This window comes from Peromyscus californicus, unplaced genomic scaffold (assembly GCF_007827085.1).
Source record: "Peromyscus californicus insignis strain IS unplaced genomic scaffold, ASM782708v3 Scaffold_9__1_contigs__length_137607984, whole genome shotgun sequence".
In the NCBI taxonomy this organism is placed as follows: Eukaryota; Metazoa; Chordata; class Mammalia; order Rodentia; family Cricetidae; genus Peromyscus; species Peromyscus californicus.
In genome coordinates, this window is record NW_026294617.1 from 68,299,500 (window position 1) to 68,314,598 (window position 15,099).

Here is a 15,099-nt window from a genome sequence, read left to right on the forward strand (position 1 = left end):
TTGGCAAATGCCATTGACAGGACTTAACTTCTGACCTGCCTCCACCAGAATCCAGACTCCACATGATGCATAATTGGGACACTTGTAAAAAATACAAAAGCGGGGTGAAGGTGCTTTCTGGCAAGACTGTTGAACCTATGTGATGGGAAGTCTTCCGACTTCCACATGTACTTTCTAAAAGCATACTTAAGCCCAGGCACACATGCATAAAGAAATAAGCTGGAAAAATTTAAAATACACTGGTAACAATAGAAAAGCAGAGCCTGGAAACCATACAAATGAAAAGGAAACTGGAGTGAGGGTGTGTAGAGGTAATAACTCTCTTGAACTTAATCATGATTACTTTAGGCATTTTCTTTTTTATGTTTTCTGGTTTTTCAAGACAGGGTTTCTCTGTGTAGCTTTGGTGCCTGTCCTGGATCTCGCTCTGTAGAGCAGGCTGGCCTCGAACTCACAGAGATCTGCCTGCCTCTGTCTCCCGAGTGCTGGGATTAAAGGCATGCGCCACCACCTCCCAGCTACTCTAGGCATTTTCATGGAAGAGGGTTTGATTTGCTATTACTTTGCAGAACAGAGGAGCACCAAGGTGCACGGACTGCAGGAGGACAGTTTGGGACTCAGTGAAGAGTCAAGCCAGGAGCAGTGGCACACAAATGTAGTCTTTCACTTTAATTGTAAGATTGAAGCAAGAGGATCACTATAAACTCAAAGCTAGCCTGGGGGCTGGAGAGGTGGCTCAGCAGTCAGGAGAACTGGGTGTTCTTCCAGAGGACTCAGTTTCCATTCCCAGCACAGCACCCATGAATAACTAACAACCTCTGTGACTGCAGTTGTAGGGGATCTGGTGCCCTTCTCTGGTCTCTATGAGCATGTACCGGCTCCACAGACATACTTGCAGGAAAAATATTCATATACATGTAATAAAAATGAATAAAATCCAAAGCTCCCTCCTCCCCCCGCTTTGGCAGGGTAACATTACATAGTCCTGGCTGTCCTGTAACTCACTATGAAGACCAGACTGGCCTTGAACTCAAAGAGATTCCCTTACCTCTGCCACCAAATGGTGGGATTAGAGGTGTGGGACACCCCACCCAGCTAAAAATAAAAAAAGAAATGTAAAAAGTCAGCCTGAGTTCCATAGTCAGATCCTATTACAAAGTCCAACAAAGTCCTAAGTAAATAAATAAACAAATAAATAAAAAGGAATTTCCCAATAGAAATTGGACCACATGTCCTTGAATTTTTTCTTTTCTTTTTCTTTTTTTTATTTTTATTTTTTAATGATTTTATTTTATTTTATGTGCACTGGTGTTTTTCCTTCATGTCTTTCTGTGTGAAGGTGTGAGATCCCCTGGAAATGGAGTTACAGACAGTTGTGAGCTGCCATGTGGATGCTGGGAATTGATCCTGGGTCCTCTGGGATAGCAGCCAGTGCTCTTAACCACTTAGCCATCTCTCCAGCCCTCTTTTTCTTTTTCAAGATTTATTTTTATTTTATGTGCCTTGGTATTTTGATGCATGTGAATGTGTGAGATCCCTTGTGAAGTGCCGTGTGCATGCTGGGAATTGAGCGAGTGTGGAAGAGCAGCCAGTGCTCCTAACTGAAGAGCCATCTTTTCATTCCCTTCTTTCTATGCTTGTCTTCCTTCCTTTCTTCCTTCCTTCCTTCCTTCCTTCCTTCCTTCCTTCCTTTCTTTCTTTCTTCCTTCCTTCCTTCCTTCCTTCGTTTCTTTCTTTCTCTTTCCCTGTCTCTGTCTCTTTCTTTCTTTTTTAAACTGGGTCTCACCTTGTTGCTCCAACTGGCCTAGAAGTTGCTGTGTGGACCAGGCTGGCCTTGAATTCAGAAGGATCTGCCTGCCTCTGCCTCTCCAATATGTCATTTTGCCTGGTCTCTGAAATTCTTTCTGACTCAACATTTCATGGCTCAGTGAAAGTTGGGAGTCAATAAGAAATGAAGAGTTTTCACTTTAAAATCATATAGGTAAGGTGAAAGGCCATTGTTAAACACATTAAACCATGATGACTTTGTCCACGTCCGCACTGCATCCACACTAGCTTTTAGTCTTGGATCACTCAGTAAGGTAAGTGCTCTTAGGGAGAAGCTTCAAAGAATGGAGGCAAGAGCCCCATACTGCCATTCTCTAAACTGAGTTTCAGACATTTAATAAAAGCTAAGTAAATATGTGTGTAAATGTCTGACTCTGTTGTCGATCAGAACGGCTCCAATATGAAGACATGGTTCTACACTTGCCAGTCAGGCAACTTCTTGCAGATCATGTGCTACTGTTTAGTGAAGGTGAACACTGGTTGTCTGTGAGAACAGGACAGCGGGGAAGTACCAAGATAAATATGAAGGCGAGCTTCCTGTCCTAGGCCCCCAAGTGCGGGATTATAGGTGTGGGCCACCACATCTTGCATAGATAGGCATGTGTGTACAGTGTGTGACACAGCATGTCCATGGAGGGCAGAGGGTAACTTTCGGGAGTCTGTCCTGTCTTCCCACCAGACGTGGGTCTTAGATGGAACTCAGGTCATCAGGCTCGGCAGCAAGGACTTTCCACCTGCTGAGCTGTCTTGCTGGCCCAAGACAGGTATTTTTAGAGTAATTTGAAAAGGAAGTCTAAAAGGCAAGGCTTGGAAACATCTGAACAGGTCTTTGGCTCTACGCCATGATGTCACTGAAGAAACCTACTGCTCCTTACAATGATCAGTTTTATTAAGAAACGAAGGTAGGTGGGAAAGAGAAAAGACAGGTAGAGCTATCGTTCGGGAGGACTGAGAAGGGAAGTAAGGCAGGTAACTAACTGTCTGGCTCAGTCAGGTGCTCGCTCCTCATGTCTCACCTCTGCCCGACATTCACTTTAATTTCAATATCTTTCTTTCTGTCTCCAATACCTCAGACAGTGAACTGAAATAGCAGATGTTGAAATTCAAGGCCCTCTTCCTTGCTCTAATGGGAAGCTTTGTGGGAAAAGGAAGTTGGAACTAAGGACTGAAGGAGCTGTAGGGCCAGCGATGTGGCTCAGCTGATAGAATGCTTGCCTGCATGGCTGGACTTTGCTGGTGCAATCTGTCTCTCTTCTAGCAGTCCTATGGGAAGATGACTATCTCCAGATGCTCACGGGGCAGCTAGCTTGCCATATGCAGTAGAAAAATAACAAAGGAGTGCTGGGTGTGGTGGTGAACCCAGTGCTCAGGAGGCAGAGGCAGGAGGATCTCTGCGAGTTTGAAGCCAGCCTGGTCTACAGAGTTTGTTCTAGGTCAGGCACAATTACATAGAGAGAAAGTGTCTCAAAAACAAAACAAAACAAAAACAGAAAGAAAGAAAGAGGCAGGTATGATGGCGCACACCTTTAATCTCAACACCCAGGAGGCAGAGGCAGATGGCTCTCTGTGAGGCTGAGGCCAGCCTGGGCTACTGAGCCCATTCAAGGACAGCTGGAGCAACATGGTGAGGACTTATCTCAAAAACAAAACAAACAAACAAAAACCGACAGTATAACAAGACCCTCTCTCAAAGAAGGTGAAATGTAAGAACTGACTCCTGAGGTAGTCCCACCCACCCCCAATCCACAGAGTGAATGAGTGATGCACTGAATATAGTTGTTGTAAATTATAGTGATGCAGATTGGTACTTTCTGTGTTTCAAAGTCACGGGTAACTCAGTGTTGGTCTGGTATGTCCTCTGTCAAGTGCCAGTGTTTCAAGCACTTTGTGAGAACTGAAAAGGTCAGACTGGCAGTTCTCTTTGGAGGAGGCAGAAGTGAGGGAGGGTCTAGGGATCTGAGACACATATGATGTAGTCATATATCAGCCTCTGCCCAGATCAGAATTAAAACAATTTTAGATGATTTTATTTCTTTAAGAATGTTTTTAATTTAATTTAGCATTTATTTAATTTATGTATATGAGTGTTTAGCCTGCATACATGCATGTGCACAATGTGTGGGTCTGTTGCCTGTGAAACTAAGAGGGGGCATTGAATTTCTTAGGACTGGATTTATAATGGTTGTGACCTTTATGTGGGTGACGGGAATTGAACTTAAGTCCTCTAAAAGAGCAAAAAGTACTATTAACTGCTGAGCTAACTCTTTAGCCCAATGAGCATTTTTGTTTTGTTCTTTGATATTTTTTTTTTTTTTGAGACAGAGTGTCATGTAGACCAGGTTGTCCTCAAACTGGCTGTGCAGTCTGAGGCCTTGAAATCTTTGTTTTTAAAATAAAAAATATTACTTTATATGCACACCGTGTATGTGTATGTATGTGTGTGTGACATGCCAATAGTGTATGTGTGGAGGACAGGACAACATTGTGGAGTCCTTTCTCTCCTCCCACCTTTATGTGGATTCTAAAGATAGAACTCAGGCAGTCAGGTCTGAGCCAAAGTGTTTTGCATACTGATCCGTTTTGCTGGCCGTGGCCTTTCAATTCTGGATCCTGTAAACTCCACTTTCCCAGTGCTAGGATTACTGTGTGAGCTACCATGTCTGGATCGCTGTTTAATTTGTTTTATTCTTTTAACAAGGTTTCACTCCCTAGCCCAGGCTGCCTGGAACTCACTATATATCCCAGACTTACTCTGAATTCAGGACAATTCTATTCCAGCCTCCCAAGTGCTGGGAAAAAAAATGTCTTGAGGCACCATTCCTGGCTACTTTGTTTCTAGACACCAGTCTCATTACATTGCCCAGTCTGGCTTTGAACTCAGGAAGTAGTGCTAAACTGGCCTTGAATGCAGGAAGTGGAGCTAAGCTGGCTTTGAACTGGGCCTCCTAGGCTGGGCATGCATGCATCACCAAGCTAGTGTTGCATTTGTGTTTGCTTTTCTGTGCTGGTGGTCAAGCCAATAACCTTCCCCCTGGTCAGGCGTGCATTCTTCCTCTGGGCTGCTCCTCCAGTCTCAGACCTGATTACTGACACTTCTTTTCCAAAACAGCCTTTCGCTGTCACTGAGGCCAATGTCATACAGCAGAATCAGAATGAACTATGGCAGCAGCCAGACATTGGTTCACACCGTAGTGATACCAGGACTAGTTCATTTGGACTTTATTTTATTCTAAGCTTCATTCTCCTGCTCTGGTGAGTGCACAGAATAACACCTACACTGGAAGAGATGCTAAGACTAAAGAAAATACAGTATATAAAGGGTGGATTACACCCCACCCCAACTTTCACTACTGTCTCCTCTAAAGGAAAGCATAAGGCTGGCCTCTGTTTCCTCTACTTTCAAGGGGTCTGGAATTGCATTAGAGAAAGGACTGCTGGAAAGGGGTGTGAGAAGAAAGAGATTGCAAAGAAAGTCCTGGGTTCTCATACGATCACAAAACAGGTTTCAGTTTGGGGAACTCAGGACTGAGGATAGATCAGAGGGCAAAGCAGAAGAAATACAACGAGAGCCAGCCTTGGGGTCAACTGGGAACAAGCACTGAGGGGTGAAGATCCATTGTCTGGCTGCTCTCTGGGACCTGATGTCTTAGTATGTTGAGAGAATACAAAACATTGGGTTCTGTTCTATTCTTTATACCTCTTACTTGGGAGTGAGAAAAGCCATTTTTTTTTTTTTTTTTTAAAAGCTGGCTTGTGTCTCCACCCTACATTCTGGAACCTAATGCTCACACCTGAATTGTCTGAGGGATATGCTCTCTTAAGGAATATGAAAATTCTAGGCTAGCAGCAACTCTCACTTGATGACCCCAATCACAGGGCAATTTTCTTTTCCTTATTTATGTGGTCAGGAAGCACACCATGAGAAGTTCGCTCTCCTCAATCGTTATGGAAGAGTTCCCCAAGAGGAAACGAGTTGGCCAAGGCTCTCTTGTCTTCTTTCCTCCCTCTTTTCCACTGCACTTTCTGCCCTAGGGAGTGTGAGACTGCTCTTGGAGCCCAGAGGGCTAGGTCGTGGACCAGCCGCTCCGCGATGACGTAATGCTTTCTGTGGTACACAAAGCGGCCTCCCCCAGGCCGGGCCTCTCTCGCCCCTCCCCCAGCCAGGAATGCCGCCCCCGCCAGCACCAGCACGGGTGAGTCCCCCTTTTTGAAAAGCCAGACCAGGGAAACAGGGAACAAAGGCCCCGGAAGGAGCGCCTAGGCACTGCCAGGAGGCTCAGAAATAGACATCACGTCATCTCTCCACCCGGCGGCGCCAAGCGCCATTTGGTAACACCGGGAAGGACCTGACCATTACGGTGCAGAACGAAGCCTGCAGGGCTAGCATTTTACCCCAGCCCTGGCAACCCTCTGGCCGGCTTAAGGAGTGGCATCCTTTCTGCTCCCCACTCCCCCACCCTTCTTTCCCTGGAGGCCTCCGCCTCCCTTGGCTGCCAGCCACACAGCCCATAGTCTCCACGCTGCCATCTTGATGCCCCATCCCCCTTGCCACTTCCCTCTCCTGCAGCCCTCAGAAGTAGGAGGGGGAGGAAGGGGCACCGCCCTGCGTGCCCCAAGGGGGAGGGCTCGGCCTACCCCACCTCTCTTCCTCCAGAAGGAGGGGTTCACATCCTCCCGTGCTTGCCGTTTCTCACCTCCAGCCGTGCTGACAGTGCACCATGGACGGTGTACGGTCAAGGATTTAGCATCCTGGGCTTGCCTACCCTCGGTGGCACTCTGGCCTTGTCAGCCCCTGCAGCCCACAGCTGAAATCCAGGCGCTGTCCACTGCCTTCTACTCACTCACCACCTCAGGCCCGAGTCTAGCAGGGCTGGCAATTAAAAGATCCCATCTGGACTTCACTGCCCGCTCATCCCTCAGTTATGTGGCGTTGCGCCGGCCTGATGGCTTCAAAATCAGTTTGTCAGACTCTACTTACCAAAGCTGGGGCGTATATTTGTGATCTCAGCCATGTTGTAATCAGAGGCTGCTGATAGCAACACTTTTGCAGAGGTCAGACAACTTTGGGAATCTCGGTCAGTACCGAGGCCGCGGCCGTAGACCTCCAGATCAGGGGAGGGGAAGGTGCCTGGCAGACTGCCCCTGCGACAGTCCGATCCCTGGTTGCTAGCTGCGCTTTCCTCTTAGATGCTCCAGGGATGCTCTGAGCTAAGGATGCAGGTGCAGTCCGACTGGTCCTGATGCGAGGTAGGCTCCGCCTCTTTCCGAAGGGCCCTCGACAGAAGACTCCGCCTCTGCCCGAAAGGTTCCGGAAGCTCTTCGAAAGGAGGCTCCTCCCACTGCCGAGTTTTCCCCAGGACGAGGCTCCGCCCATTCACAGGCTGTGGGCGTTGGGGCTAGAATTTCAAAGCCAGTAAGAAGTGTAGGTGTTGTGCTAGTTCAGTCGCATATTCCTGTGACTGTAGCACTCGAGTGGGTGAGGCAGGAGAGTCAAGGACAGGCTTGGCTAGGCCTCCAAATACAGAATGGCAGGAAGAGAATCGCTTTAGCGTCTACGGAAGCTGTGATTCTAGTTGTCTGGGTTTATGCAGAGGGAAGCCGAACCTTCTGGGTTCCAGAAGTTGTGAAAAACAAAATTCTATACTGTTTCAGTATTGATTGCTACTGGTTTAGTGCGTTCCTGAAACAGTAAAGACAATTACGGAGCCTTAAACTTGAGAAACTGATTAAAGATAAAATGGACAGAAGCAGGACGATCATGAGTTAAAGACCAGTCTGAGGGTACAGAAAGACCCTGCGTCAAAAAAATCAAAACTATAACAAAAGACCTAAAATCCGCAGGAAGGTGGTGGTGCTCACATTTAATCACAACACTGGGGATTTAAAACAAAGCCACAAAATTCCCAAAACATGAGGCAATTTATTGTGCACTGGGTCAATGCATAAGAAGCTGGGATTGGAATACCAGATACCTCACTTTGGTTGACAACTGGGTACTTTTGTGAGCTCATCTACTCATCAGGGCCAGAATCTGCCAAATGGAAAAAGTGATAAAAATATCCATTGGTCCACAGGTTTTTTCGTGGAGACCAAATCCCCTAAGATAATGTGAGGACATTTTGCACAATGAAGAATATTATGCAGTTATGAGTATCTGCCATACCTTGGGATCAAGTCTGCCTTTGGTTTTTATAATCTAGAGCACAGTTCTGAATTTTAGAAATTCTTCTTTTCTTCCTATGTTCCAGGTATTTTGTGGGGAGGGTGATTAGTTGTCAACTTAAACCATGGACTCCCAACACCCAGTTGTGAGTTGGATAGATAACTAAAGATAGAGAAAGCTAGGAGCTTGCATTCATTCTTTCTTTCTTCCTTCCTCGTTTTCTTTCCTGTTACCTCCTTTTCTTTTCTTCTTTTTTTGAGTTAGGGTTTCTCTGTGTAGCAGCCCTGGCTGTGCTGGAACTCGCCCTGTAGACCAGGCTGGCAGTGAACTCAGAACTCACAGATGAGCCTGTCTTTACCTCCCGAGTTGCTGGGATTGAAGGCATGCAGCACTGCCCCCGACAGGGAAGCGCCTTTCCTGTATTTATAGACAAGACAGCGAGGTTTGTGTTCAGAATAGCTTTGAAATGTTGATATTCCTGCCTCCAGGTCCCAAGTCCCAAGTACTGCTGACATTATAGGTGTGAACCACCACACTGGGTTTATTTAGCCTTGGGATTCAAACTTAAGAGTTTCCAACATGGAAGGGAAGCGCTCTACTAAGTTACATCGTTCATTACCTACCTACCTCTCTGCAAACCTACCTGGTGCCCGCCTGCCTGCTAGCCTGCCGACTTACCATCATCTATTTACATCCATCCTTCTATCATGGGATCTATCACTTTTTCCCTTAACTGACATATTAGTCCTATGGCTTCAAGACGCCCTAAAACAAGATGGCGCCTATCGTTGTGCGCATGCTCCTTGACGTCCAACTTCCGCGCTCCGGGGGCGCGCACGTCCGGCGGTGCCGTTGCCTTACTTCCGCTGGTGCGAAGCGGCGTTTCCGCGGAATCGGGCCCGCGTCTGAGGGTACTGTGTAGTGTGCGGTGGGGCGGGCAGAGGCGCGTTAGACGTGGGCCTCCGGGGCGGAGGCTGGCCAGGATGAGGGCCGTCTGCTCCGAGGCTGGGTGCGCGGTGCGTGAAGGGAATCGGGTAGCAGGGGTGCGAGTGGTGGTGCGCACTTGGGCAAGTGTTGAGCGCGGAGGAGAGCGCAGCTAGGTCGCCCTCTGAGGTGGTGTTCCGGACGGCCCCCGCCGCCCTGAGCGGGGGACGGCTCAGGGATTGGCGTTCATTCATTCTGTCGGTCTACCTCTTGGTCTCCAAGGAGCCGACTCTTGAAGCTTCTGGTGTTTGAAGCTCTTGGAGCGATCTCCGCACAGTTCTGACCGAACAGCGCCTGGCTGCTCCCCCCGCCCTGAACCTCCTGAAGTCACCTGTGAAATAAAGGAATCGCCTAGGTGATTCCCTCGCCTCTCCGTACTCATTTATCACCCTCCGTGACAGGATCAACGAATATTCTCTCTGGTTTGAGATAAGAACCTGGGCTGTTACGGGGAGGTCCTCCCTTCATGCCCTAGAGAGCGTGAATTGCGCAGGCTTAAGGTTAGCTTTATAGCTCAAACTCTGAGTCATAGCGACGTTTTTTTTTTTTTTTTTTTAAAAAGCCTGCCTGTTTCCTCTAGTACTGTGGAATGATCTTTCAGACTTGAAGGTAGCCAGTGATGCTTATTCTGTCCTTGGACCTTCTCATGAAAGTAATGTTTGCTGTATGGAAGTATTCATCTAGAGGCTGGGGATGTACTCAGATGGTAGAGTTCTTGCCTTACATGCATAAAGCTCTTGGTTTCCCCCTCATAAAACGGGCTGCGGTAGGACCTGTAAGTGGAGTCAGCAGGATCACAAGTTCAAGGTCTTCCTGAACTACATAGCAAGTTGGAAGCTACCCTCTAGCACCTATGTAAATGCTGAGTGCTTGGTGCAAATGCAGTACAGCATTGTTTAAGAGCACTTTAATCCCACTTTCATTCATTCATCTCTTCAGAGGACAGTCACTGTGTGACTATAGTACCCACCTGGTGTGGGATACTGGAGACACCAGTTAAGGATGCCCTTTCTAAGTTCATATTCTTGAGGATGAAGACAAAGATATTGCAAAAGTGGTATGTGATACTGTAAGATTTACTTTTTAGTTTTGGATTACATGTGTGTCTGTGGGTATTTGAATGTGAGGACACGTGGCCAGTTCCAGGCTGGCCTAGAACTTACTGTGTAGACCAGGCTGTCAGTGAACTGTGACATCCACCTGCCTCTCTTCCTAGGCTGGGAATAGAGGCCTGCACCATCACTTCAAGGCCGAGGTATGAGAAGCTTAAGAGATTAAGGTAACATTTAGTTAAGGTAACATACTATCTGGTGTGGAATCTGAGCTGAGCTACTGTAATCAGTTTTTCATCCTCCCCTAAAATTCCTAGGCCTTTGGTGTGAAATACTATGTTCATTGTTTTTCTTGGGGATGGTGAAATGATAATTGAACAACTGTTATTACTGTTACTCCTACTGAGGTGATAAGGACTTGCCTTGTATTGTTTTAGGATGGAACAGAAGTGGGATTTGTAAAATGTTGCCCTGTAAAAAGAGAAGAGCCACAGTGACAGAGTCTGTGCAGCAGGGGGATGACCAGGAAGGAGATGATTTGGACCTAGAGTCAGCTGTGAAGCCAGAGTCCGACCAGCTTAAAGACTTGGGGTCAGAGTCCCTGTCCTGGGGTCCAGGTCATGAGAGTGCAGTGTGCCCCGAGCTGCACTCCATGCATGATGTAGAAAACCAGCTCAGCATGGAGGATCCGTCTCTAAGCTCTAAGATGCTCACCCAGCATGGAAACTTACCGGTTTTGGAAGCTATTGACGTAGCCATCCCTCAGGAAATCGCCCTTCCATCCTTGGAGTCTTCTCACTCCCTTTCTGTACACATCGATAAAGGGAGACTCCCGGCCACAGGCTCAAAGAAAGCGAAGAAAACTGCCTTCCAGCCTGGGCTGATGACCAGAGAAGACCGAGGGGATCACCCTGTCATAGTGGGACCTCCTGCAGGAGAGCCTGGTGAAGAAGTCAAGGCAGGAGGAGGTAAGGGGAAAGGTCTTGGTAACCTGGGCCACTTGGTTCTTTTCTTTCCTTGTTTTGAGACAGGGTCTCTCTGCATAGCCCTGGCTGTCCTAGATCTCACTATTGAGCCCACTCTGGCCCCAAAGTCACAGAGAGCCGCCTGCCTCTTCCTCCCAAGTGCTGGGATTAAAGGCCTTGGCTACTGCCTCTGGCTGTGTTTGATCTCTGTGTTGCCTTTACAGAGAAGTGTTTCTGGAAGGGAAATTGCTGTGGTGTGGACTTGGAACTGGGACTGTTGTGCTCATTAAGCACTAATAGTGAACCTTTTGATTGGATCACGATTTTCTTTTCTCTCTCTCCTTTTTTTCTTTTTTTTTTTTGTTTTATTTTTTTGAGACAGGGTTTCTCTGTGTCGTTTTGATGCCTGTCCTGGATCTCCCTCTGTAGACCAGGCTGGCCTCGAACTCACAGAGATCTGCCTGGCTGTACCTCCTGAGTGCTGGGATTCAAGGTGTGCACCACCATTGCTGGACTGGGTTGAGATTTTCTTTTCCTCTCCAACTCTGTATTCTCTGCTATTGACCCTCTCTCCATTAAAGAAAAATTGATGTGTATGTGTATTTCACTTGGAGATCTATATACACACACACACCCTATGTGCATGCATGGTGACCGTGGAGGCCAGAGGAGCTTGTCAGAACCTTTGGAACTGACATTATGAATGGTTGTGAGCCACCATGTGAGTTCACAGAATCAAACCTGGCTTCTCTGCAACAGCTGCAAGTTCTCTTAATTTCTGAGCCATCTCCCTGTCCTCCCCCTCCCCTTTTCACTCTGAAGCTTTATTCTGCCTTCCTGGAGAGGTGGACTATGAATACTCTATTAATTGTGTATTCCTGAAGCTGGCCGTGTGGAAGACGATTGTTTGGACACTGAGAAAGGCTTTCGAGAGATGTAGACCCCTTGGACTGAAGGCTCTGAAGGTTGCATTTGGCAGAGTGGATGGCATGGACCTCTGAGCTAGGAAAAGTTCACGTAGAGATAGTCAAGCAGAGGAAGATGGTGACATCACATCTCAGAAGAATTAGGAAAAGGGGGGACTCCAAGTGGCAGGTTAGGTTCAGTTGCAAAGAGCATGAATTTTCATGCTGAGGCCTCGGAACATTTCCAGTAGGTAGCCCTTCTAATAGAAAGCAAAGTTAGCGCCATCTCTTCCTTTGTTTGTTTGCAGTGGCAGATACTGATATTAGGGGCTTTTACATGCTGGTCGTGCACTCTGAGTCACGTCCCAGGCCTCGTATTGGTTTCTCTCTCTTTAAAAACAGTTTCTTTGGGTTTTTAGAGAGGAGGTCTTGTACTGTAGGTCAGCATGGTTTGGAATTCACTTCTCAGCCCTGTCTGTCCTTCAACAAATGTGTCCTGCCTCTTCCTTCTGAGTGCTGAAAGTATGATAATTACATGTTGTATGTATTACTGTGGGGATCCTCTTTCCCTCTCAGCCTGTTGGCCATCAGGGCGAGAGGGGAAAGAGGTAGAAGGGGCAGCAGAAGCTTTGTAGGTAGCCTGGAAGCGTGAATGGAGACAGCCCTCCTGAAGACAGATTTCGGTGAGTCATTGAAGCTTATTCCAGAATATAAAGAATATACAGGATTGGAGAGCCTGGGTCAAACCCTAATTTGCATTAAGTGGCAGGCTCTTATCACAAGGCTTTTTATGTGGCAGTATGTTTTTTTTTTTTTTTTTTGGTTTTTAGAGACAGGGTTTCTCTGTGTAGCTTTGTGCCTTTCCTGGAACTCACTTGGTAGCCCAGGTTGGCCTCAAACTCACAGAGATCCGCCTGGCTCTGCCTCCCAAGTGCTGGGATTAAAGGCGTGTGCCACCACGGCCCCGCTGTATGTTTCTATATCAGAGCTCCTAGCTCAAGTCTTAGCAGGGATCTGTGCCAGGGGTCAAGCAAAAGACGAAACAGCCATCTGGTTTAGAGACAGCTTTTGGATAAGGTCAGTCCTCCAGGCCCCGGAGACATTTTTCAGATAAGTGCAGGTAGAGGCAGGAAGTTCTGCTGGAGGGAGGCAGCTCCATGTTGCCAAGATACTGATATAAACTGCTAGACCATGGGAGGCTGCCACCTGGACCAGCCAGCCATAATCTGCCAATATGCTACCAGGCTTGATTGGATGAATTTATTTATTTTTAGTTTTCAATATTTTCCAAAACGTACATAAATTGTTTAATTTCATATGTGAATTTGAAGCCAGATTACACAGTAATGCACTACCAGAAGCCAAGGGCTGAGATGTATGGGATATAGGTCAATAGTAGGGGATTGTTGCTTTACATTTTCATGGTCCTGGATTTGAACCTCAGTGAGGGGTGAGGTGTGTGTGTGTGTGATCACTTATAATTGCAACTATTTAAAATAATAGAGTATACGGTTTTTGTTTTTTCTGTTTTAAATTATGTTTTTTTTTATTCTGACATATGCCAAATAGTTATAGGGTGAAATCTCTGTTAATTGAGACAAATCTTGAGAGGAAGTTAGTGTTTGGACTGCAGGTGAGGCTCAGCAACACAATGCTCTGTAGTATCCATCAAGCCTGGGCTCAGTCTCCAACAGTCTGTTTATTTTCGGTGCTCGGGATCTAGTCTAGGGCCTCTTGTGTTCTGAGCATGCTCTGATATGAGCTACAACCCCAGCTCAGCCGTGTTTCTCCCTCTGAGCTCTTTCAACAGCTAGCTCTTTTGGTTTTGGTTTTACTTAAAAATTTTTTTTTTTGGTTTTTCGAGACCGGGTTTCTCTGTGTAGTTTTGCGCCTTTCCTGGAACTCACTCTGTAGTCCAGGCTGGCCTCGAACTCACAGAGATCCGCCTGGCTCTGCCTCCCGAGTGCTGGGATTAAAGGTGTGCGCCACCACCGCCCGGCGGTTTTACTTAAATTTTAATTACATCGTAAAAACTATTAATGTACTTTATTTTCTTCGTATGAGTGTTTCGTCCGCATGTATGTTTGTGCAGCTATTGTGTACTTATATTCATGCCTGGTGGCTAAGAGAGATCAGAAGAGGGTGTCAGATAACCTGGAAATGGATTTCCAGATGGTTGTGAACTGCCATGTGAGTGCTGGGAACTGAACTTGGCTCCTGTAGAAGAACAGAAATGTGCTCTTAACTGCTGAGCCACCCCCCATTATTGAAACAATTATTTTATGCGTGTGGGTCTTTTGTCTGCATATATATATGTGTGTACACTACATGTTTGCCTGGTGCCCACGAAAGCCAAAAAAAGGACATGTCGAAGATTCCCTGGAACCCCGAGTTTCAGATGCAGTGTGGGCTGCATCTGAAGCCATGTGGGTGCTTCGAATCAAGCCTGGGTCCTCTAGAAGAGCAACCAGTGCTCATCAGGGCTGAGCGTCCACCTTCGTCCCCAAGGGTATTTATAAAGAAAGGAATTTGGAGGTCTTTAGGGGTTTTAAAAAGCAGTGTGACAAGTGAGAGAAGAACGTTTGAAAGAAAAGGAACTTTGTACAGTGGATGATTTTGTGATACAGAGAAGGAAGAGACAGGGAGGGAGGGACATTAGTCTATATGAGTCAATTTAAAAAGTAACTAGGGCCTGAAGAGATGGTTCAATGGTTAAGAGCACATACCGCTCTTTCAAAGGACCCAAGTTCAATTCCCAGCACCTATTTTGAGTTGCTGACAAGAACCTATAACTACAGCTGTTGAGCAGTTACACCATCTTTAGGCTGCAGGCACCTATATTCACATGTTCGTGAGCTTACAGACAGACGGACAGACAGACAGACAGACACACACACACACACACACACACACACACACACACACACACACTCAAACACTCAAACACTGTATTAAAAGAAAGGACAATTAAGGGCTGGGCAGGTAGCTGAGTTCCTAAAGTGCTCGTCTAGCGTTCATGAAGTTCTGGTTTCAAGCCTCAACAAGGCAGAAAACTGGGTGTGGTGGAGTACATTTGTAAATCTCAGCATTTAAGAGACAGAGACGGGGGATTAGGAGTTCTAGTGCATCCTTGGCTGTGTGTGTTTTTTGATGCCAGCCTGAACAGGAGCCCCTGCCTCATAAAACCAAATCAAAATTGTTGG

At 46.8% G+C, this 15,099-nt stretch overlaps 2 protein-coding genes across 13 annotated transcripts in view; one reads left to right on the plus strand and one right to left on the minus strand.

Moving 5' to 3' along the window:
• The window catches only part of Syt11 (synaptotagmin 11), a 30,549-nt gene extending 23,461 nt beyond the window's left edge, over positions 1–7,088 (minus strand). Inside the window, exon 1 of one of the 2 annotated variants that reach the window (XM_052731572.1) lies at positions 6,806–7,088. In XM_052731572.1, coding sequence (XP_052587532.1) covers positions 6,806–6,839 — 34 coding nt within the window. In that variant the 5' untranslated portion in view covers positions 6,840–7,088. The remainder of the gene's footprint in view (positions 1–6,805) is intronic. The other variant, XM_052731571.1, reaches the window with a different exon arrangement.
• Positions 5,563–15,099, plus strand: part of LOC128106216 (GON-4-like protein) — a 125,959-nt gene continuing 116,422 nt past the window's right edge. For 2 of the 11 annotated variants that reach the window (XM_052731564.1, XM_052731565.1), the window contains exons 1-2: positions 8,751–8,901; positions 10,464–10,994. In XM_052731564.1, coding sequence (XP_052587524.1) covers positions 8,766–8,901; positions 10,464–10,994 — 667 coding nt within the window. In that variant the 5' untranslated portion in view covers positions 8,751–8,765. Of the gene's footprint in view, positions 6,021–8,257; positions 9,007–9,030; positions 9,330–10,053; positions 10,254–10,463; positions 10,995–15,099 lie in introns of those variants that run through there. The other 9 variants (XM_052731559.1, XM_052731563.1, XM_052731548.1 and 6 more) reach the window with 9 other exon arrangements.